We start from the raw sequence: 24,246 nt of genomic DNA on the forward strand, positions 1-24,246 counted from the left end.
TAGGACCTGGTTTCGTTTTCCACCATCACCTCATACCTGTATACCAGAGCCAGTATGTTAAGCATCGTGGCGACATCGGGGTGATCGTGGCCGGAGGTCTTCTCCAGGTCTTCGAGAGCTTGCTTGCAGAGCGGCACAGCCACTTCATACCTGCCCTGGGATGCGTACTGGATCACCAGATTATGGAGGGTCCTTAGTCGTGCTGGGATCTCATAGCCACCTTGCTGGGCAGCGGCGGCCGCGCTGCTGTGGGGCTGTTGTACTGCAAACACCAAAAAGGATTGAAATTTATTTAATATGAAAGTGGAAAAAACTAATACTGTGGCATCAATGAAAGCAATTTTTTTTTTTTTTTTTAACTTTCCCACCACATTTAATTTTGTACTGCCATCAATACTGTAAAATCACTGCCCATTACCCCTACATAATGACATCACTGTGTGCATGATCATTCCACTAAAATGTTTTATTAGCCCTTGACATCACTGTGGACCTCCGTTATTAGCCCGTGACGTCACTGTGGACCTCCGTTATTAGCCCGTGACATCACTGTGGACCTCCGTTATTAGCCCGTGACGTCACTGTGGACCTCCGTTATTAGCCCGTGACGTCACTGTGGACCTCCGTTATTAGCCCGTGACATCACTGTGGACCTCCGTTATTAGCCTGTGACATCACCAGGTTTATTAACCCGGTACTTTGCTGTGAAATCAACATGCATTATTCCCATACTGTTACATCACTGTGTGCAATCACATCACCATCTGTTACTAGTGTTTTGTGACATCATTTCCCCTGCATAGTGACATCACTCTGTGCATCATCCCGCCACTATTTTGCACTGTGACCATCACCACCAGTCCTGTGACGTCACCGTGCATATCGTCTCTATATTGTGACATCACTGTGTGCATTATCGAGGTTTTTTTTGCTAATGCGGTTAAAAAATGGCTCTAGTGCCGCAACGTCACATTGTGCACTTTCTGCAGTGCAAGTGTATAAGGAGCAGAGGAACTGGTGCTAGATGTGGTTCCTTGAGCTCTTGATGGACATGCTACTTACTTCCCGGCCCTTGATCGTCGTCATCATTAGGGAAGAGGTCATCCAGAGGTTCCTTAGAAGAGTCACTGTCTTTATCATCCTATAAAAAATACAAAACCTAAGAACCAAGAGACAATCCCCTCTGACATTCAATACATTGATTTTTATGCCATTTTCAGTTTTTCCATGTGAACAGTTTTTAGCAAGTATTACATATGTTTTACACTAGCCGCTAACAGCACATGACCTTGCACGGCCATCACTATCCATAATACGTACCATTATATGGTAATTCAGCAGCATGACTGTAATAACTGGTATAATATATACATTAATTCTGCATTCTCTCCTCCATAGCAGCAGAATAAACCATGGCTCAACATATTCCAATGAGCAAGGACTTGTAGCCTCGTCTGGTCTTCCACACTGAGGGTAGTAGTCTTTATGCAAGTACCCAGTATCCTGCTAGGGCTAGGACAGTGCATGTGTGATGTACATGGTCCTACCTCCAGTTTATCACCATTGACTTGAGAGTCTAGATCCGTATTTGAGAAGAGCGAGTCGATTGGCAGCATTTCCCGGTCCAGCGGTCAGGTCAGTATTGAGCCCTGAAGAAGAGCCGCAGATGTTGGCTGGTTTGCAGGACTCCCATCCAGCGGGCACAGAATACTGACCTGGCCGCTGCACCAGGGTGCTGCCAATCGATTCAGAAGTAATTAGCGCATCCTCCATCATTGACTCCCATTCAGCAGACTTGCGCTATAGACCAGGGTGCTGCAAATCGATTTGTTCCGTGATCCATACTAATCGATGAAAACCCTCCTTAGGGTGCACAATCGAGTGATCAGACTCTAGGCTGGGAAATAAGTCAGCCTATCACTTTAAGGGCTCATTCAGGCGTCCATGGAGCTTGATCTGATCTCAATGCACGGACTGGCGGCGGGTTTCCCGACCCGAGCGTGATAGTCTCATAGAAATATATGAAGCCGTCACATTCAGGTCATGAGAGCAGCGGCCAGTCCGTGCTTAAACCGCGTGACAAGTGTCTAAGGAGCATGCAGCACTAATGATGTGTTTGTTTCAGCAAGTACTTGAATTTCTGAGTTTTGGAAGTTTCTCTTACATCTTTGCATTATGAAGTTCCTCCATTATTCCTCCTGTGTGTCGCTACCCTGCATGGTCAGCACTGTTTGGATAGCGTTAGCCGTTGTGGCAAAAATAATGCAGAATAATGTAAATTTGCATTACTTGGCCATATGCTTTAGGTTGTCACCTCTGACCATCACACTCCATAGGATCAACCGAGTCCAATTCAGATATTTTACGTTTCTGCCAGATGCCCTCAGCCCATCCAGAAGTGCTTGGCAACTACTAACATACCAACCAAGCCTTGCTTTAATATCTTCCCTGATCACTGGCGATGGAGGAGGATCAGGAGAGAGGACGGCCAGCGGAAGCCATTTTCAATTGGCATATATCAAATAGGCAATGCCAACAAAAGAGAGTGGCTAATTTTGGTAGGCATACAAATATCCAAACCGGACAAGATACACCTCACTGGTGACTGTGCAATCCCTTTAAATCAATTTGTATTTTTATTCCTGGTCGCCTTTTAAAAAAAAAAAAATGTTTGAATGATTTATAACGTGTAATTCTTCCATGACTCCACAAATTAAAAGGGAGGATAAAAGGAGACTAAATAAAAGGTTACGAACCGATGGCGAAATATCATCATCATATTTTTTCAGCTGATTCATGAACTCGAGATGTTTCTTTTCCTCCTCCAGTTGGGCCACGGACTGTTCGCTGCGCTGAAGCTTCTGCTGAGTGTTGGCCAGCTCGTCCCGCAGCCACTGATTTTCCTGGCACAGCCGTCGGACCTGGGCCCTCAGCTTCTGTTTCTCAGACTCAACTGCATTCAGGTGGTTGGATAAGGCCATCATAACCTAAACGGGAGGAACAAACATTAGAATTGCACAAAGCCGACATTTTCCAGGGGTGACCGGCACGCTGACCGCTCCTATGTGGAAAGAAAACATCGAAGATTATTGTTCCAGAAAAAAGTAAAGAAAGGAAAATCACAGGATCAAGAAAAGCTGCATCACCCCCGACTTCAGTACAGTGAAGATGCAGTTTGTAGCTAATTCTATATTAAAGTGTGTTACCATCGGAGATGTAGATAGATATATCTGCTGGGGCCTACATCAATCTCCATAAGGCCCCGACGCGCGCTGTCAGGAACGGAGAGGATGGTTTTCTCTGTCCATTTCTATCAGAGCTCTGAAACTTATCTGAGGTAGGGGAGGGCCCTAAAGTCAAGTCCAACATCTACTGATATAGCAGGATCTGATCTGCTCATGAATGGCTGACCACAACTTCACTTAGGGTTAAAGGTTAATACAAGTGGACTTTTAAAAGCCATTCTCTAAGCAGACATCCTTATGATACCCCTTTTAATCCTGTGCGTGCAATGTAGCTGGGGATAGCCTAGTGCAACTTATGGCCACCAAGTGTCAACAGAAGGGGTCCTGGTCTCAGACCGCAGAAGTTAACCACTTCCATTATTTGTATGGAGGACCCTGCAAACAACTCTCCCAGTCTGAGAACTGCATGCTCTAAACTATCCCAATGTATCATTTAAGCACCTATCACATATCCAGGAGAGTTGATAAAATGTGGGATTGATGGGTGGAATCTGGCTGATGAGATTCCCAATATTCTTTAGTGAGCATGTGCGACCAACCCTCTGCACATGCTCACTGCCACTCCATTCACACAAGGGCTTTGGGACCTGTTATCGGACCCCCTGCAATCACACAGTTATTACCTATCCTGTATATAGAGGGCATGTTTATTGGACTGGTAGATATAGTTACAAACGTTGAAAGCAAACATCTCAAACATTGTGACATTTCTGCACTAAACACAGGATGACGTAGGCTGAAGATATTTCGGGAGCGTGCACAAATCTGTAAAACTGGTTGTGTGACCTGCCAGCTGCTCCATGCGACACATTCCCTGATGAGCGGCAGGGCGGTGTACCGTGCAATTACCTGTGCTTCGCTTAACCCCAGCTCAAGCATCTCCAGAGACTTGCGGATCATGTTGGATTTCTCTTCCACTAGGTTGCTCTCGTCATCCTTTTTCAAGCACTTCAGCGTTTCCAGCAAGCTCTGCAGGATGGAGTTGTGCTCATTTTTCAAGGCCTCCAATCCTTGGATCACCTGCTTGGTCTTAGAAATGATCTCATCTTGGGTGAGTTTCTCCAACTTGTCTTCCTTCAGAAACACCATCGTGGACATGTTGTCATACATTCTGCAAAAGAAGAGAAGGCCGGAGAGTCAGAACTGATCCAGAGTGTAACGGATCCAATCCAGGCCCAATGTCATAATTGCAAAAATAAAACTTGATTCCTTCACCAAAAATCAGAGCCACGTCCATAAACTTTGATTCTAGTCAGCACAAACAACTCCCTACGTCAGACATGGAGGAGGGTGGACTAAGCTGCAGTAGGGACGGGGCACTAAATGTGTTAATAGACAAGAATTTTGCTGGGTCATTATTCCTGCCCCTTGTAGTGGTGACAGCAAAAGTGTAATGTGTAGCTCCACACCAAAAAAATTCAAAGAAAATGGCAAATAAAAAACACAAACAAAAGAAGAGGTGTCACAAGACCCAGGGAGGACACCAGTCAAGGAATTAAGATTCTCGTAAATCAAACTTCTCCATTATGGCTCATGTACACAATGTAATATTTTGCAATAGGAAACCAGAAGTCTATTAAGGAAATGGGCGATCTGGAAGCAAAAAGGAGAAGTCGCAATGAGCATCTGAAGTCTCTACACAATACATATTTACATGGGAAACCTACAAAGAAAGATAAAGACTTCCCGTATTGTACCGCTTGCAAGGACCCCAGTGATACATTGGTCAGGAGTCAGGACTGCTACAAACAAGTGAAAAAAATAAAAAAACAAGTCACTGATTTTATTCTAGAAACCATGGGCTAAGGATCAAGGACCATGTGGCCCAGGGACAAGGATACCATGGTTCAAGACAAAAAGGATATCCAGCTTTATTAGCCACGTTACGGCTGACAAGTCACATTTCGGCTTGTTTATGTATAGGCTGTGTTTAATTGTGATGGCATCATGACTGGGTGTGGCTTCTTTTATAGGCTTTGTTCTATTCTGATGTCTCATTGCTGTTTGATGACTTTTAGGAGGTGGGCTATCGAGTCAGATGGTGACGTATTTTGAAGTCACATTTTTCTGTGAAGTCATTACTTGGCTTTGATTTATTGTGAAATGAAAGTAGTGTGTTTTTAGGCTTTGTCCACTTGTGGTGCAGTTACGTTTTTACCAAACAGATGTAATATTGGTGAGTTTAACAGACTCTCATTAGTATCAGTCCAGACTTATAGGCTGTATTCTATATTGTGATGTCACAGTAGTGTGTATTTCTAAGTTGTGATCTACACTGTGATGAAGCCACTATAGCTTTTATTTTTAACAAAGCTGTGAACTACTCCTATAAGGTCACAAACCAGTTTATTTATAGGCTGTGTTCCATTGTGATGTCACAGTAGTATTTGGTATCTAGGCTGTATTCAATTATGACAAATGATGCGGTTTTGTTGTTTGTTTTTATTTATTTACTTAAATGTTTTCATTTTGGGCTAAATGCCAATTTTGCAATTAGGTTTCACTAACAATTTTGCATGGTTTTGCTTTTACAGGCTCTTCGTTTCGCTGAACCTTCAACTTTTGATGTAGTCTGTGGTCATCAGGCAGCCGAAAGAAGCCCAAAAAGGAGGGGAGGGGGGAGTTAAAACTGTCCTGTTAGGTCAAAATTAGCTCACTGACTGGATCCAGGTTAACTCACGCTGCAGCCAGCAATAGACAGTGCAACACAGCGGCTATAAAAGGCAAATAATGCAAATTTTTTAATGAAACCCAATTGCAAAAATTATTTTTAGCCTACCCATTTATGAAACTGAAGACTGACAATTCCTGTAAAGTCCCCCATAGGTGGAACAATTTTAATGAAATTCAATTGCAAAAATATTTATTTTTGCCAAGAATGCATGCATTTATGAAAAGAAAATGGTCCCCGAATCCCCGTTTTCAACTCCTTTAAGGATATGTGCACACGTTGCGGATTTTGCTGCGGATCCGCAGCGGATCGGCCGCTGCGGATTCACAGCAGTTTTCCCTGAATTTACAGTACCATGTAAACCTATGGAAAACAAAATCCGCAGTGCACATGAAACGTATCGTTGTTTATTCCGCAGCATGTCAATTTTTTGTGCGGATTCCGCAGCAGTTTACACCTGCTCCATAATAGGAATCCGCAGGTGTAAAACCGCAGGTGGAATCCACACAAATCCGCAAAAAAAAAAAAAAAATTACGGTAAATCTGTGATAATTCCACAGGGAATCCGCAGTGCGGATTACCTGCGGAGTTACCAAAATCAGTCCGGAAAAATCCACACCACTTTCTGCAACGTGTGCACGTGGCCTAAAGCCCCCATACATAGTAGAGCAATGTCGCGGAGCTCGTAGACTACAGGCTGCTGTGACCATATCTGTAAAGCAGCGCCGCCTTCCCCTCCTCTATGAAGCCTGCTAGTATTAAAGGAGCACATAAAATAGATCTATAGCGTGCCTTTAAACATGTCACACACTCCTCTTCTGTTCAGTGTAGACTTTGCTGGAAAAGCAAAACCAGTATCTGCGCGAGAGCTTCCGCAGAAATTATCCGGGTCTTCAAGATTCCCCCATTGCAGAGCGGCCCAATTATGCAGAACTACAATCCTCAAGCATCAATATCTGGAAAAAAAGATGAACAAATACCGCCACGTTCTGGGAAACTAAACCGTACAAACCTCCGGCATCTATTATTCATGCCTCTCCATGTACAGTGCCATTCATTAATCATCGCTCCTCTGTACACGGGCGCACCATCTGATCTAGTGCAGCAAAGCCATCGTGTAACAGCATACTGGATAGGGGTCTGTTCACACGTGAGAGCAACCCGGGCGCTGATCAATAGGGATCGATGGGCATTTCAATCTAACCCCTGGGGGGCATCACATGTCAATCACTGCGGAAAAGGCGGCAGGAGGCACAGAGAATACAAAGGAGCCGGTGTGCTGCAACCTGAGCGGACGGACGAGAAGACAGACATCAAGATGGCAGGAGACTGAGAAAGCAGAACGGGATTTCTGTATTGCCGGCTCAGCAGTCATGCTATAGGAAAAAGGGAGAACAGGGAAGACCGAAGTACTGTGAACTATAGCAGCTTCCACACCTAATTCAAGACCCCAAAGAATTAAGGCTCAAAAATAAAAAAAAATTATAAGATTTAATTTTTTTTTAATTCTTTTTAAAGAATAAAAAAATATAAATAAATTAAAAAAAAAAAAAAAAAAAAAAAAAAGAAAAACAAGTACACATAGCACTAGGCTACGTTCACGCATCTTTTTCATTTTTCGGTAATGTATAACAAGCAGCTATTTTCTGCTCTTTATTTTTGCGCTGTGGATTGTGTGATTTGTCTGCAGTGCGTTAATAAAGTTAGTTGCATTCACCAAAAATGCAGCAGAGATGTGCTGAACTTTTCTGTGTTCTTGCGGCTTCTCATTAGGTTTCATTGTGTAAAAAAAATGCTGAAAAAAAAAAAGTATACAACAGAATCAGGTTTTGAAACCAAAAAAATGCAACAAAACCTGATACCTGCATTTTCGGTGCAGATTTTCAACGTTTTTTCACCACCCATTCATGTCAAGGGGTGAAAAACCGCTGACGAAAACATGAAAGTGACATGCTCTATTGTGCAAAAATACATGCAAAGCACACCATACTGGTGACAAAAAAAATACAATGTGTGTGCTTAAGATATCTGAAATCTCTGATATAGCTGGTACTGTTAAAGGGAACCTGTCACCCCCCCCCCCCCCCCAGTCGTTTCAAACTAAAAGAGCCACTGTGTGCAGCAGTAATGCTGCATTCTGACAAGGTGGCTCTTTTAGGTCTGGGTGCTGTAGCTAGAGAAATAATCCGTTTTATAATTTGTCTGAAATACCTGCTCCTCAGTCAAGTGGGCCGGCGTTTCCCCCCCTGCTTCAGACAGCACACATCTGTCACTCACATCTTCTTGGCGCCGGGCTCTGCCTCCTCCTCACCGCTGTTTTCAGTTTGAAACGACTGGGGGGGGTGACAGGTTCCCTTTAAATGCAGCTGACAATTTGCAAAAAATAAAAACGCTAACCCTTACCCTAAGGGTATGGGTAACCAGTGTAATGACTGGCACAAGGTAGAGGCAGCGGTGTAACGGTTGGTGAGGAATATGATCCTGGCTGCAGCATTCAGGACAAATTGGAGAGGGGAGAGTTTGGCAAGAGGGAGGCCGATTAGTAGAGAGATACAATAGTCCAGACGAGAATGAATAAGAAACAGTTAGGCTATGTGCACACGTTGCGGATTTTGCTACGGATCCGCAGCGGATTGGCCACTGCGGATTCGCAGTTTTCCATGAGTTTACAGTACCATGTAAACCTATGAAAACAAAATCCGCAGTGCACATGCTACGGGAAAAAACGCTGGGAAACCTAGCGGTGTTTATTCTGCAGCATGTCAATTCTTTGTGCGGATTCCTCGGTGGTTTACACCTGCTCCATAATAGGAATCCGCAGGTATAAAACCGCAGGTGAAATTCGCAAAAAAATCGTGATAAATCCACAGTGCAGATTTACCAAAATCAGTCCGGAAAAATCCGCAGAGTAATCCGCAGAGTGTGCACATACCCTAAGAGTTTTTGCAGAGTCGAAAGTAAGAAAGGGTCGAATTCTAGAAATGTTTTTGAGGTGCAGATAAGAGGAAGCCAGTGATCGTATGTGGGGGTGAATGAAAGCTCAGAATCAAGTATGACCCAAAGGCAGCGGGCATGTGAACCAAATATTCTGATTGTAAGCTATGGAAACAGTATTTAGATAGTTAGGCAGCGGCAATACCCAGCTCCTGGAGTAAGTTAAGTGCCGCCTTCACTTTTCATAGCTGTATATCACATAGATCTCAATTATATAAGAGGGGCCTAAACTGGAGGTCCTCTGCCCCTACAGCTTTTCTTTGAAAAAAAAAAAAAAAAGTGTTAATGCCAAAAGCGGTGGCAGAGCAGAGAGGAGCAATGAATAGACTATGAAAGTTAAATTAAGTTGCTAGGAAGGAAGGAAAAAAAAAAAAAAATGTACAGATCAGGGATGTCCTTATATAAAAGCAGCAGAGGTGGTGCCTGCCTCTTGTGTTGAGATCTTTTGGCAGAGAAAGTAGTCAGTGGCTTACACTGGTATCAAAACCAGTCTTGTAGCTGAATTTCCAGCTATAGAAGTGCGGCTCCATTACCAGAAAGCAGGAACGCAGCCCAAGAATTGGACTGCAGTTGGAGAATTTCCACATTACTGGGACAGGACGGCGCACGGCCATCACCCTCCTCGCTATTATTTTTTGATTTACAGCCTAATTAGGTTAACATGGTCAATGCCAACTGCAGAGGTCAAGGGAGAACTGAATCATGGGCCTTCATGAGAAGAGTGACAGATTTATGTCACCAGCACATAACTGCCAGCGAGGGGCTGGCGAAGCCCTTATAGAAAAGGCAAGAAAAAGCTTGAGAAAAAAGCATGGGTGCAATTCTTGAGTGGTGAAATAGTGAGGGGCAGCATACTGGTAATACCACCACCACACCAAGCAGCCATGATATTATTGCAGATTCCTAAATCTCAGCGTTACATTTCGGCTGCGACGTCACAATGGAAGGTTTGGCTTACCGCCTGCATGGCCCTGACAAGGGTCAGTAACCTCTGGCAAACACTAGTTCCACCCCAGCTGCATTGCCAGAGGCTGCGGACCCCTGCCCTGTCAGTACACACTGCAGCAAAGCATTTGATGTCGCATGGCAGACCTGAAACAAAACACTGCCAACACTCTTGCTTTTGGGGTCATGAGCCATTCTTTGTCCATGCTAATAAAAGCCAAGTTCTAACATGATCCATTATTTGACCACATCTCCATTCTCTATGGGACTGCCCAAAAAAAAGCCAAGCACAGCGCTCAGCAGCCCCGTAGGGAGTGACTGGAGTGGTGGTCGAGCATGTGCCCCACGGCTCCATTAGGAGTCTGATACAAGTGCCCCGTTCTGATCGGTGCAGGTCCCAGGTGTCGGCTCATCAGAAGCCATTTGGCTATAACCATTCCTATTGTGTCGGCAGATGCATGCACACCCATAGGCTTCCATTCTACTGACGTGGGGCCACATCGGCCCCCTTTGTGCCGACATCGGTTCACCTTTTCTGCCTGGCTGACTACGACTACAAAACTCTACAGCGGCATTCAGTAAAAAAAGATTTTTTTTTTTAAGTGGCCCCCGATTGAGGTATACAGCCTGGGACAGGACCCCGTACACTCCCACCGACATTCACATTCACGTGACTTATTGGCAGAGACACTGAAGTCCCAATTCTAGGAAGCATTGACTTCACATTACAGCGCCAAGTTTCCCAGTGATCATCTAACTGGTCTGTGCCGATCGGTGCTGGCGGCGGTAACTTAAAACCAGAAAAATTGAAAACGATCCCTTGAGCCATTTTGTAACATGCTTACGACAGTGGTCTCCGGTCAGGTTTGTTCTGGAGGACAATACGACGGCCAGACTAAGGTGTCCTGGCATGTGTTGCAGCAGGATGGACTGCGACTATGATTACTGATCACAGTCCTCGACCTGCCGCAAACCTAACATCGCTTAAGTCGGCCGTCAAATAAATTCAATATTGAGGTGTATGAAGGTTCCTAATTCTCACACTTTATAACTAACCATCTACTGCATTAAAATGGACAATTCCATAGTCAATATTCTGCCAGCATTATAGTGCTGGACATTCTTATCGCTTACTTTCCAGCAAGCAGTGATGTCCAATGACTTGCCAGCCCTCAATCTCTCTGCTATATCTGTATGCAGTAACAACAGAAGTGGAGAGACAAAGCCCCATCCCAACTTCCAGTAATCAGTCTCTGCTGCTGAAGACAGATTACACTCGACAGCAGGCAGTGGGGAGCAAATTACACAAGAGAGCCCCTAGTAGCTGGCACTTAAAGGTGATTTTTTTGGGGAAGGGGGGTGGTTCAAAACAAACTGTAAAGTGCTGCGGAATATGTTAGCGCTATATAATAAAGATTATTATTATTTATAAATGTTTGCTCAATGCAATGACAAGCAAAATTACAATCAAACGAGCCGAACTTCATCGACACAGGACATGATAAATATTGTATGAGCAACACAGCAAGAATATTGTGCAATTTATTATCTGTGTGGCACCCCAGACACACTCAGAGAACCTTTGGATGGATATAATGCCGCCATTCTTTGACAACAAGCAGAGATCTTGGAAATGGCCATAAAATGATACGCAGTAGAAGAGTTGCTGACAGCGCGGCAGTCTGGATACTGGGTCTGGTATGATCAGAAATTCCACATTTAAGGCAGGTTTTAGAAAAATCATCATATGCATAAATCCCATCATTTATTATTATTTTTTTCCCCCCCCATTTTGCAGGGTGCAGACTGCAGGTAGTGATTCTTAAGGTACCGTCACATTTAGCGACGCTGCAGCGATCTAGACAACGATGCCGATCGCTGCAGCGTCGCTGTTTCGTCGTTGTGTGGTCGCTGGAGAGCTGTCACACAGACCGCTCTCCAGCAACCAACGATGCCGAAGTCCCCTGGTAACCAGGGTAAACATCGGGTTACTAAGCGCAGGGCCGCGCTTAGTAACCCGATGTTTACCCTGGTTACCAGTGTAAATGTAAAAAACAAACAAACACTGCATACTTACATTCCGGTGTCTGTCCCCCGGCGTTCTGCTTCCCTGCACTGTAAGCGCCGGCCGTAAAGCACAGCGGTGACGTCACCGCTGTGCCCTGCTTTACGGCCGGCGCTGACACAGTGCAGGGAAGCAGAACGCCGGGGGAAGCGACAGACATCGGAATGTAAGTATGTAGTGTTTGGTTTTTTTTACATTTACACTGGTAACCAGGGTAAATATTGGGTTACTAAGCGTGGCCCTGCGCTTAGTAACCCGATGTTTACCCTGGTTACCAGTGAAGACATCGCTGGATCGGTGTCACACACGCCGACTCAGCGATGTCAGCGGGTGATCCAGCGACGAAATAAGGTGCTGGCCTTCTAGCTCCGACCAGCGATGGCACAGCAGGATCCTGATCGCTGCTGCGTGTCAAACACAATGATATCGCTATCCAGGACGCTGCAACGTCACGGATCGCTAGCGATATCGTTGTTAAGTTGTTCAGTGTGAAGGTACCTTTAGCGTATAATACACCTTATCAGATTACTCCAGAGATCACATCATGCACCCAGAGGACCTCTTCTGCCTCATCACATGGCGTCCCCTCCTGCATCAGACCTAAAGTTTTTGCATATTCACACAGTCCTTTTAGCAGAGTTTTCAGAGCTCAATCTCCAAGTTTTTGTGGAGTTTTTTTTTTTTTTTTTTGAGTTTTTGCTCCAAACAAATCCTGAAAACCCCACTGAGCACATGCCCTAAGTCCCATGTTCACATGCCGCGGTGTGTTCCTGCAGCCATTGTCTGTTCTTCCAGGTATTTGGCTTTCACAAAACTTCGAGTGATGTGCAGATTACAGGCCTTTTCTATTTTGCCAGCGGATTTTCCGCAGCTCATGGAATTCTAAGGGTAAAATCCGCACATGAAACTCAGTGCACCCACAAGAAAAAGTGATATGCTGCGGATCTGAAACACGCCCCACAGGTAGCATAAAAAGGAGATTTCTATAAATCCCATCCACTTTGCTGGAGCGGTAGTATGTTGCGCTTTTTTAGCACAGTGAAACTAGGCAGTGGCAAAAAGTCATCATGGGAACGTAACCTTATGAAAGCAGCAATATGGCTATGTAGGCATTTGTCATAAATTTAAAGGAACACCGTTTTTCTAGAGATACAATGCGCCAGTGACCAGAAATCTAATCTACGAGTTATATGTAAAGGAGGCGGGAAGCGTACAGGGGGCGTCACCACTTGCAGGGCTTTTTCCAGGTGCACTGACACGCCCCTAGTGCGCCTCCAGACAGATTTACATATATGGATTGTGCTCTAGATTTGTCATGACTGGTGCAGAGAATCTGTGTGGTTGCTGCTGTTGTATAGGAGACGACATCGCATAGTCTCTTCACCCACCAGCTCAGGGACAACTGCAGGATACAGGAGCTATAATGGCCAGAAACAGCGTTATTCTCTGTGCGCATACAGGATGGTATATTCTAAAGTGTCACTGGAAATTACCATTATAGACAAGGGCCGTCTCCAACATTACAGCAGTCAAAGCCCCTCATCAGAGCAGATCAATTGGACAGAAGGTGTCTCCTGTTGTGGCCCCAAGCCTCCTTCTCATAGACCAAAGTGGAGACGTGCTAAACAAGAGAAGCCCCCTGGCTTGATTGATCCGACTGCTGGCCCTCTGGCGCACAATGACAGCGCACAATGCCGGGGGGCTGGCGCACAATGCCCCTGCTCCTTTTTTCTTGTATGTTAAGCTGCATAGGGGCATGTTTTCAGTTGAGGACAAGCAAGTAATAGGATAATGATAGGAGCAATGCATGCTGAGAAAAGGGCAAGGAATGACCTGCGCTGGTAATGCTGGCTGAATGTGCAGATGATGCGGTACTGCCCATTGGAAAAACAAAAAATAAATAAGTGTATGGCAAGTTACAGAGCGAGAGAGTGGAGTCAGTCATAGACATATTACACTGGCCTGTTCACCATAAGCAGTTTGGACTTGTTAGGGGTTAGGGCAACAAGACCGCGCTTTTCGACTGTGTGACAGTGGGAGATAAAGTGTTTACAAAGGGCTTACAGGTGTTTGCACCAGGGAGGACACGATGCGAAGCATAGAAGCTGGTACATGTGAGTCAGTGGTGCGCAGCCCACACAAGCATGAGCTCACGTCCTGCGAGACTCCGGCACACAGCAGAGGACACGGGCAACGTGGCCAAAAAGTGCCCATAGCAACTATGGAAAGTGTGACTTACACGGAGCCTTAATAACCAGTCACATCATCAACCATGACGAGCACTGCGATGTCCCCCCACACTCAGGAGGGGGACGATTGCCCCATGGAATCTGCATTTTAGCCGAGGCATCTGCTCTTATTGTGCCAAGCAGAAAGAGGTCTCCATCTGAGTAAGGCTATGTGCACACGTCAGGATTTTGTCAGGATTTTTCATCAGGATTTGTAGCCAAAACCAGGAGTGGAACAATTAGAGGAAAAGTATAGTAGAAACATATGCACCACTTCTGCATTTATCACCCACTCCTGGTTTTGGCTCCAAGACCTGATGAAAAAGCCTGAGAAAATCCTGACGTGTGCACATACCCTAACATTAAACTTGTTGAAAGGGTTAATCTCCTGCAGATCAGATCCATCTTCAACTAAGTAGGACAGTGAGAAGCTGAGAAGTGGGTAGAGTCTAACAGTTTTTTTGTCCCACTGCACAGAGCAGTGGGGGGAGGCTCCTGCTGCAGCCAGCCATGTCACACAAGACAGCGAGGGGGATCCCTTGAGGTTGGGAGCTAAGCCTGGATACAAGTCAGATTGATATGCCACATGCAGTACTAGATGACAACCCTTGATTATGGGCTACAGCCTTACCAGGAAGGTTAAAGTACCCGGTAACATTTGATATGCACATTCTGCTGTCATTGCATCCAAGTACAATGTATATGAGGATTTCATTTTTGCACAAGCCGCAGCAGGGGGCTCCTTTCATCCCTTCGTCTATATCTCCAGCCAGATGTTCCCTTCTCTGCAGACGGGATTATCCGGTATGCTCACATATGGTATTCGGTGACAGCCATTCCTGGCATATCAGGGTGTGACTGGTCTGGGCTTGATGGAGCCGTACATTTTCCTACTGCAATGGTAAAGGAGAAGATAGATGGCTCATTTACTGCAGCGATTAGACGTCTCAGGGGAACAGACATTCAAGAAGCTTCTCGGTTGCCAGGATTGGTCTCCAGCTGAGGTCTCTCCAGTATACAGTAGGGATATTGCTGCACTGTTCTCTGGAAGACCTGGAGAAGCCGCTGGAAAACTAATAACCTGGGCGACGTGTAGTCAGGTTAAAGAAGGATCCATAGATGTCTATAGTTATTTATTACGGGCAACGGCAGTAGTCCATGACCACAGAACCAGGACAACATCTTGCCAGGCTCAGCAGGTAAGAGATCTGCAGGGGTCTAGTCCGGTGGACATGGACTAGGGTCCTACTGATCTTTTAGCTTGAGTCCCTGGTGGTCTCCCATATCTACTCCTGGACTTCTGCGGTTGATCATTATGCTTGGCAGTGATGCTAGCAGTGAGGACACAAGACCCACAAGGACAGTGACTGGCTGCAGTGGTAACAAATGTATGCAACACTATTTCTGCAGACATATGGGGGACCACCGAAGGTGTGGGGGATTACAGAGGTGAGCAACGGATAATTTTTTATTTTAGCACTGTCCTAAATGACCTAATAAAAATGGGTGCAAGAATGTACCCCATAAAGAGAGACATTAGTAATATTAGAAGAAAGCCACAAGTAAGCCCCCCTGCAATCCGCAGATCATGGAAAGGAGTCTGGAAATAAAGGAGCCCCCTCCTTCTAATCTCATACTAGCCCTTGGATTTTCCTAGCTGATAAACCGGACATGAAAAGGGCGACATTACACATGGTTCTATAAGCCTTGTCTCCAGCAAGCCCCATCAGAAAGGGTTAAGAGAGCAATTACACCAGACAGCCAGAAAATGGGATTTAATAGAGCAATCATCAGAGCAGCCCCAGAGAATTACAGGGGCACGCAGCACCGATCACAATCAGTGCCCCCGAAGGCCCTGGCACCACCTGAATAACAATGCGGGCACGCGGAGCGGCCCTCACATCGGAGCCCGTGCGTTCTTTGTTGCCAGGCTCTTGTCTGAGGCAGCAAGGTGACGGTGCCCGATGCATCACTGGCAGGGTGTGCCGAAGACAGCCCAGAATAAGGAGCAGGCCCCATCTCATTAATAAAGCCAGGCAACCAAGAGAAACGCCGCACACGTAACCTTGCAACGGGAGAGGCAGTTGCCATGTGCTGACGTGAAGGTTTATGGGCAGTCCATGCCCTCTGCAGTAAATGTACCAAACAAAGCTGCTGCCGTGTGCCGCTACATGGCATCCAGGAGACACTGCTTCATACCCATCTCCTACCCCCTCAATACACCAGAAGTAAAAGGCCACACGTGGCAATAGTGCGCCGTGCGGTTTTATGATGGATTATCCATCATTATTTTATTTTTACATACCGGTAATTTATTTGCAAAAAAAAAAAAAAAGACATAAGATGGCATGCATTTTCTATTCTTCTCTTGCAGTTTTGATGTGGTTCTCAATGCCCCCCGAACCGTAGTCTACCCCCACAATACACGCAGCCACATCACGTGCAGCGGCTCCCTCCTGCACAATACTTGCCAACACGGACCCCCTTCCTACACTAATATCGCTTCTACCCCAAAACAATTTTATTTATCCTTCCCTCTTACCCTGCCCTTTTTTTTTCCACCGACAAACTATCCATTTTTGTAGGGGGCCTTTAGGGACAGCCATATCAAAGCACATGCTCGCATCTCCTTTCCGTGCCCCTCTGGCATGAGTTCCCTGTACCCACCCTTGTGTGCCAATATAGTAGGAATGAAGCTATCCTGGGACAGGCCTTTAAATCCAGGGGGTCCCGCAGCAGCCACTTGATCCACCTCTGACACTGATCACCTTAAAGGGGGTTAACCCAGCTCTGAAAACTGCATCTCCTCTGCCACTCATTTCTGTCTGCCACGTTTCCTACTGCCATTATCTCCTCCTGAATGACCGGGAAGAAGACCAGAAGTGTAAAGGCGGACAGGCTTTTAAAATCAGTATCATGTGACAGATAGCTTCTCGTCTTGAGTGGACCTCCCGCTTTTTTCCCCCCATCGCTGTGGGTGGGCAGGACAAATGGTTACAAAAAAAAAAAAAAAAAAAAAGCCAGGGAATGTGTTAATAAACAAGCATGGACCCCGCGATCAGTGACGCAGGTACACTCCCACCGGAGGGGAAAAGACAAGACAGAAATAGCCGAGCTCTGATCCAAACACCCAATATCAGGAGGATAACCAGAGAGACAGATGCTGCAGCATATCCAGCCAGGTGACTCAGTAGGTGTATACGCCACAGTGACTCACTGCTGCTGATCCACCTGCTCTCAGGAAGGATAATCACAAGAGATGATCCACGCCAATGAGTCAGATTGACAGTCCTTGCAACCTCTGCCACAGCTCATAAGGACATGTTGGAAGTAGTAGTCCCACCGCGGCTAGGGGTGGGAGTCACATGTTGCAGACCAGCTTTATCTATGTAGCATTTATCTCGTTTTTACAAGACACCATTGCGCCTGCCAAAATCTGCAAATGGCAGAGGGGAAGCAAGGTCAGAAAGGACGGCCCTGTGCTGAGGCAACCATCGCTGTCAACTTAAAGGGAAATGTTGCCGTCACCTTACGGGCGGCATTTTAGAAAGCGGTACGAGCGGAGCACATCGATTTATAGATTTGAAGTCAAATATTCAGTCTAACTTGTCATTTATCCACTGAGATCCCTGCTCATTCTGCAGTTAGGAGTCCAGGGGGTGGTCTTAATCAGTGATTGACAACCACCCCTTAAAAAGGTGTGCACAGAGATTACCGATTAAGACGCCCGTTGATCTCCTAAACCCAGAATAAGCACAGATTAAATGGATAGAATACAAGTTATACAGGATATGGAGCAATCTGTTCAGCTCTAGATCAGAGTATCCAAAGAGCAGACTTCATTTTTATTGAGACAGGTTCCCTTTAAATTCATCTTTCTTGTGTTGTCTACCTTTATAATTGGTGCCATTCGATCTTAAGTGCTCCCAGTATAACACCAGTCCTTAGCGGTTCATTTCCAGTACACAATCTTCAGCACTCGAGAAGACAGAACAGGACACTTCCAAGTATTCATGGCACGTCCTGTGAGAAGGGTGCCTTGTAATACTGAAAGACCCTCTTATTGGGCATCTAAATGTTTCTCCTCCACCAGGACAGTGCAGCCAAAACCTACTGAGAACCCCATCACTGCACCCCACCCATAAAAATTTAAAGTATCCACAGCACAAGATGGATGGAACAGCCATGCTCCCTGCAACGATCCATCAGCAAGACCCCGTGATAATATCGCCTCCATCTCTGGGACTGAAGCAGAACGGTACAGCCGAGGACAATGGAGCATCCTGAGCTGCCCATCGCTGCTCCCCACCGCTAACACACGTGTCCGATGACAAGACCGGCTTCACAGACGAGCGATACCACGCTCTGCACCCACAACAACGTAACGTACGTCATCCTAAAGAGCAACGCCGGCCACCGATAGCATAGATGGGGTCTGATACAACGTCTGCACACGGAAAGTGTCTGGGCCATTACTACGGGGGGATCACGGAGAGGAACACAGGCAACATGGTCATCAGAAATGGTGCTGGAGATGCTTTACCTATTACATAGAAAGTCTCCATATCGGTGCAGCCTCCATCCATCATGACACCAGATCCCCCACAGCGGTGCAGCCTCCATCATGACACCAGATCCCCCATAGCGGTGCAGCCTCCATCATGACACCAGATCCCCCATAGCGGTGCAGCCTCCATCATGACACCAGATCCCCCATAGCGGTGCAGCCTCCATCATGACACCAGATCCCCCATAGCGGTGCAGCCTCCATCATGACACCAGATCCCCCATAGCGGTGCAGCCTCCATCATGACACCAGATCCCCCATAGCGGTGCAGCCTCCATCATGACACCAGATCCCCCATAGCGGTGCAGCCTCCATCATGACACCAGATCCCCCACATCAGTGCAGCCTCCATCATGACACCAGATCCCCCATAGCGGTGCAGCCTCCATCATGACACCAGATCCCCCATAGCGGTGGAGCATCCATCATGCCACCAGATCCCCCACATCGGTGCAGCCTCCATCATGACACTGGATCCCCCATATCGGTGCAGCATCCATCATTACACCAGATCCCCCATATCGGTACAGCATCCATCATTACACCAGATCCCCCATATCGGTGCAGCCTCCATCATTACACCAGATCCCCCATTAGTGCAGCCTCCATCATTTCACCAGATCCCCCTTATCCTCCTCCATGTCAGTGCACCTAACATGGCCTCCTTCTCCATCCTGCAGCCTGACCTATGACTGAGCAGCAGAACTCCGCCATGTCCACCAGCCCCTGCACTCCCACAATAACACCCCGAACATTGTGCCTGCACTGCCCCCTGGCGGCCGTACCGTTCAGCGGTCCGTGCTCTTCAGTGGTGACAGCTGGGGTGTCCGGGGCTTTATACCGGGGATGCCGCGTCCTCCTGTCACCGGCCAGGGCCCAGGCCTCTCCTAGCTGACAGCCGAGGTGCCGGGGCGCATCCTCCTCCTGCAGCTGCTGAGCCGGTATCCGCCTCTGTCTGCACCCCAATGAAAATGGCGATGTCTCCTCCCCGCCCAGAATGCACCGCGGCGAGCCATGACGTAATGTGTCCGCTCTTAAAGTGACAGCGCAGGGGGAGGAGGGGCCGCCGCTGTCACTGCCGGGGAGCAGTGTGTCCTGGTGACCAGTAATAAAGGCTGATCCTGGAAATCACTGGGTGGTAAGGGCAGACGTTATGGTGGTGGGTGATCTGTAGTAATGTATGGCTGTATAGTAGCCTAGGTGTTACTTTTGCTGGTGCAAATGAAAAGTAGAGCAGTTGCCCTTAGCAACAGATACCTCCTTAAATGAATTAGTTGTCCATAGCAACTAATGTGATACCTTCTTACATGGAGCAGTTGCCCATAGCATCCAGATTCCTTGTTTTGTGGAGCAGTTGCTCATAGCAACTCAGCTAGATTCTTACATGGAGCAGTTGCCCAAAGCAACCCACAGGATTCCTCATTACACAAAAAACAGTCGCCGATAGCAACCCAACAGATTCTTTTTCAAGTGGAGTAGTTGCCAATAGCAACAAGCCTGAGTCCTTGTTACATGGAGCAGTTACCCATAACAGCCGATTAGATTTATTCTACAGGGAAGTTGCCAATAGTAACCCATTGGAATCCTTAAATGAAGCTAGTTGCCCATAGCAACCTATCAGATGCCTTGTTACATGGAATTGTTGCCCATAGCAACGCAGCTTATTTCTTCTTAAGTTGAGCTGTTGCCTATAGCAGTATAGAAACCCAAATAATTCCTTGTGCAGTGGAACAATTGCCCATAGAGACTAATCTAATTTCTTGAGACAGAAACAAAAGAAGAAAGTAGGCCTAACAAAACGGGAGTCACCACCATATAAATACAAAATCACAGCTTTATTTAATACATGTGAGCAAAAGAGGAAAACACTCTTAAAAACATTAAAACAAGGAGATAACAAAACTCCCACAATAACAAGAGCCCTAAATAAGGCAAAAAACCCGCATAGACCCAAACAGGGTTAAATACACATGCCCATGTGTGCACAATAGCTTAAACCACAATGAAGTGGCTATTGATGACCAGCCCTGATGGTCTCTAAAACTGGCTAAAATATACAGGCATATAACAGGCCAAACAATGTCCTGACTATCAGGCTGTAGTAATAATGATGTGGTGGTGCACCATAATACCTGTAAATGCAAAGAATATAAGGAACACAGGCATAAACATGAGATCAAAGATGCAAATGCTGTGACACAGGAAAAGTGCTATACCCACCACATAATATATCTCTGGCCAAAGATATACAACAGCGGACCTCAAAGATGTGAGTAGCCAATGGGCCCCTAAATAAGACTGGCCCAGAAGGGCATGTGTACCCTGCGGAAAAAATGCGGGCAGTGGACACCCCTGATGAAGCCACCTTAGTGTGTTGTATATCTTTGGCCACAGATATATTATGTGGTGGGTATAGCACTTTTCCTGTGTCACAGCATTTGCATCTTTGATCTCATGTTTATGCCTGTGTTCCTTATATTCTTTGCATTTACAGGTATTATGGTGCACCACCACATCATTATTACTACAGCCTGATAGTCAGGACATTGTTTGGCCTGTTATATGCCTGTATATTTTAGCCAGTTTTAGGGACCATCAGGGCTGGTCATCAATAGCCACTTCATTGTGGTTTAAGCTATTGTGCACACATGGGCATGTGTATTTAACCCTGTTTGGGTCTATGCGGGTTTTTTGCCTTATTTAGGGCTCTTGTTATTGTGGGAGTTTTGTTATCTCCTTGTTTTAATGTTTTTAAGAGTGTTTTCCCCTTTTGCTCACATGTATTAAATAAAGCTGTGATTTTGTATTTATATGGTGGTGACTCCCGTTTTGTTAGGCCTACTTTCTTCTTTTGTTTCTGTCTCTGGTACTTTTTAGGCCTAGGTTGAGTCCCATTTACCGTGGTGCCCCCACATATGCTTTTGCTAATCTAATTTCTTGTTACATGAAGCAGTTGTCCATAGCAACCCCTAGAACTCATACCCTGCACCAGCTGTTCATAGCAACCTGCTCCCGTCTTCAGTGAAGCAATTCCTCATGTGGAGCAGTTGTCCATAGCAACCAGTCAGACAAATACCACCGTTGCCAAGAGCAACCCATCTAAATTCTTCACAAGAACTAACTCTATTACTTAAACTAATGACCAGATTCCTTCTGTCATTTTTCTGTGTATCTTTGAGCAAAGAGAGCGGAGATCTTGTTAGTGTGTGTGATACTCTGGTGTGATCGTATAGAAACTGCTCCGCTTTATCGCACATGATGCACGGACGCCGTAAGGTCGATCATCACAGCTTCTCTGTCTGTCGGTTACAGACTCCCCGCGCCACAGCAGTCGCACAACGCCTGACTGCTCATACCTGACTGCAGGCTGCAATTAAACTGCTGTCTGTTACCAACGGCAACCGCTAGAACTTTCACAATGACCACATAATAAACAGTGACACAACCATTGAAACGTATTCATTCTTGGATAGTGCCACTTACTACCAGCTCCAGTGCGAGAGCATATAAAGCAATAACATTCTGCATCGACCACTTGGAAAATGCCCAAGTTGGTTCTTATGGCTGATCTCTCTGCCGTTCCCGCCCGGGCCATACATTCCAATCTTAAAAATATCTCCATTCTATTAGCTGGCCTGCACCAGTGATGACCGAAGACCTAGTGTAAAATTCCACGACCATCCCGAAATCACTCATCAATGTCCCAGCTGCTGCCTTCCCCAGTTCTGCTAACCACAGTAGAGGGGACAGAAGGCGCTCCTAGCTTGTGGCACAGAAAAACTTAAATTGACAAAACTTTTCTTTCCAGTAGAAAATAAAGGCTTGCTTAAGTCCCCGATACGGTAGGTATGCATCTTAAGATATAGAAAGAAGCCAAGCCAGAGCTCGCGTAAAGTGTTATTTCTCATTTTCATACAATGGATATTGTTGGACAGTATTAGTAAAAAACAAGCACTTTTGCAATTTACTGCTTATTAAAGTTACCACCTGTTCTTGAGATATTAACACTTTTCTTTTGTTTACAGCCTGTTTCCTAGGAGACCGACCACCGCTGCTACGTAGCTTTCACAATCCGCGCTAAAGAAGGCCGGAACCAAGAGGAAACAGCAAGCTCCTAGCCAGCTTCAACACAGTGTTTACTAGCTCAGTAGAAAACAACTTGTAAGCACTGGGCATGTTCTGCTGTCTAGTAGCAGTGGTCGGTCGCCAAGGCAATGAGTGGTAAATAAAAGAAAAGTGTTAATATTTCAAGAACAGCAGTAAATTGCAAAATATCTTGTATTTACAAGCACTATATGACTATACCCATCTACGAAGATGGGGATAACCCTTTAAAAATACAGGATTCGGAATATTAAAATTCAAGATGACCGATCCTTCTATTTCACGATATATCTTAGCTGGGAGGGTTCAGATGCCCCCACACACCACGTACTATGTCACTGTAGAATCGCAGGGTAGGGGGAGTGAATAGGTTCACGTTGTGACCTGCAGGTTGGAGTGACCGATTCTTTGTCAATTGCTTGTCGAGATTGCAGCAACTAACATTACCCCGTGATATAGCAGCGATTTACCGTGATGTACAGGTCCTTCTCAAAAAATTAGCATATAGTGTTAAATTTCATTATTTACCATAATGTAATGATTACAATTAAACTTTCATATATTATAGATTCATTATCCACCAACTGAAATTTGTCAGGTCTTTTATTGTTTTAATACTGATGATTTTGGCATACAACTCCTGATAACCCAAAAAACCTGTCTCAATAAATTAGCATATTTCACCCGTCCAATCAAATAAAAGTGTTTTTTAATAACAAACAAAAAAACCATCAAATAATAATGTTCAGTTATGCACTCAATACTTGGTCGGGAATCCTTTGGCAGAAATGACTGCTTCAATGCGGCGTGGCATGGAGGCAATCAGCCTGTGACACTGCTGAGATGTTATGGAGGCCCAGGATGCTTCAATAGCGGCCTTAAGCTCATCCAGAGTGTTGGGTCTTGCGTCTCTCAACTTTCTCTTCACAATATCCCACAGATTCTCTATGGGGTTCAGGTCAGGAGAGTTGGCAGGCCAATTGAGCACAGTAATACCATGGTCAGTAAACCATTTACCAGTGGTTTTGGCACTGTGAGCAGGTGCCAGGTCGTGCTGAAAAATGAAATCTTCATCTCCATAAAGCATTTCAGCCGATGGAAGCATGAAGTGCTCCAAAATCTCCTGATAGCTAGCTGCATTGACCCTGCCCTTGATGAAACACAGTGGACCAACACCAGCAGCTGACATGGCACCCCACACCATCACTGACTGTGGGTACTTGACACTGGACTTCATGCATTTTGGCATTTCCTTCTCCCCAGTCTTCCTCCAGACTCTGGCACCTTGATTTCCGAATGACATGCAAAATTTGCTTTCATCAGAAAAAAGTACTTGGGACCACTTAGCAACAGTCCAGTGCTGCTTCTCTGTAGCCCAGGTCAGGCGCTTCTGCCGCTGTTTATGGTTCAAAAGTGGCTTTACCTGG

The 24,246-nt window shown here is 45.8% G+C and overlaps 1 protein-coding gene across 11 annotated transcripts in view; it reads right to left on the bottom strand.

The window, feature by feature from the left end:
• The window catches only part of KLC1 (kinesin light chain 1), a 42,753-nt gene extending 22,958 nt beyond the window's left edge, over window positions 1-19,795 (bottom strand). For 7 of the 11 annotated variants that reach the window (XM_077266798.1, XM_077266771.1, XM_077266782.1 and 4 more), the window contains exons 1-5: window positions 19,501-19,724; window positions 4,095-4,356; window positions 2,757-2,987; window positions 1,063-1,141; window positions 37-262 (exon numbers count right to left, since the gene is read on the bottom strand). In XM_077266798.1, the coding sequence (XP_077122913.1) occupies window positions 37-262; window positions 1,063-1,141; window positions 2,757-2,987; window positions 4,095-4,355 (797 nt within the window). In that variant the 5' untranslated portion in view covers window position 4,356; window positions 19,501-19,724. Of the gene's footprint in view, window positions 1-36; window positions 263-1,062; window positions 1,142-2,756; window positions 2,988-4,094; window positions 4,357-19,500 lie in introns of all 11 variants that reach the window. The other 4 variants (XM_077266790.1, XM_077266754.1, XM_077266762.1 and 1 more) reach the window with 3 other exon arrangements.
• Between the last annotated feature and the right edge of the window lie 4,451 nt (window positions 19,796-24,246).

This window comes from Ranitomeya variabilis, chromosome 1, assembly GCF_051348905.1.
Source record: "Ranitomeya variabilis isolate aRanVar5 chromosome 1, aRanVar5.hap1, whole genome shotgun sequence".
NCBI classification, from domain to species: Eukaryota; Metazoa; Chordata; class Amphibia; order Anura; family Dendrobatidae; genus Ranitomeya; species Ranitomeya variabilis.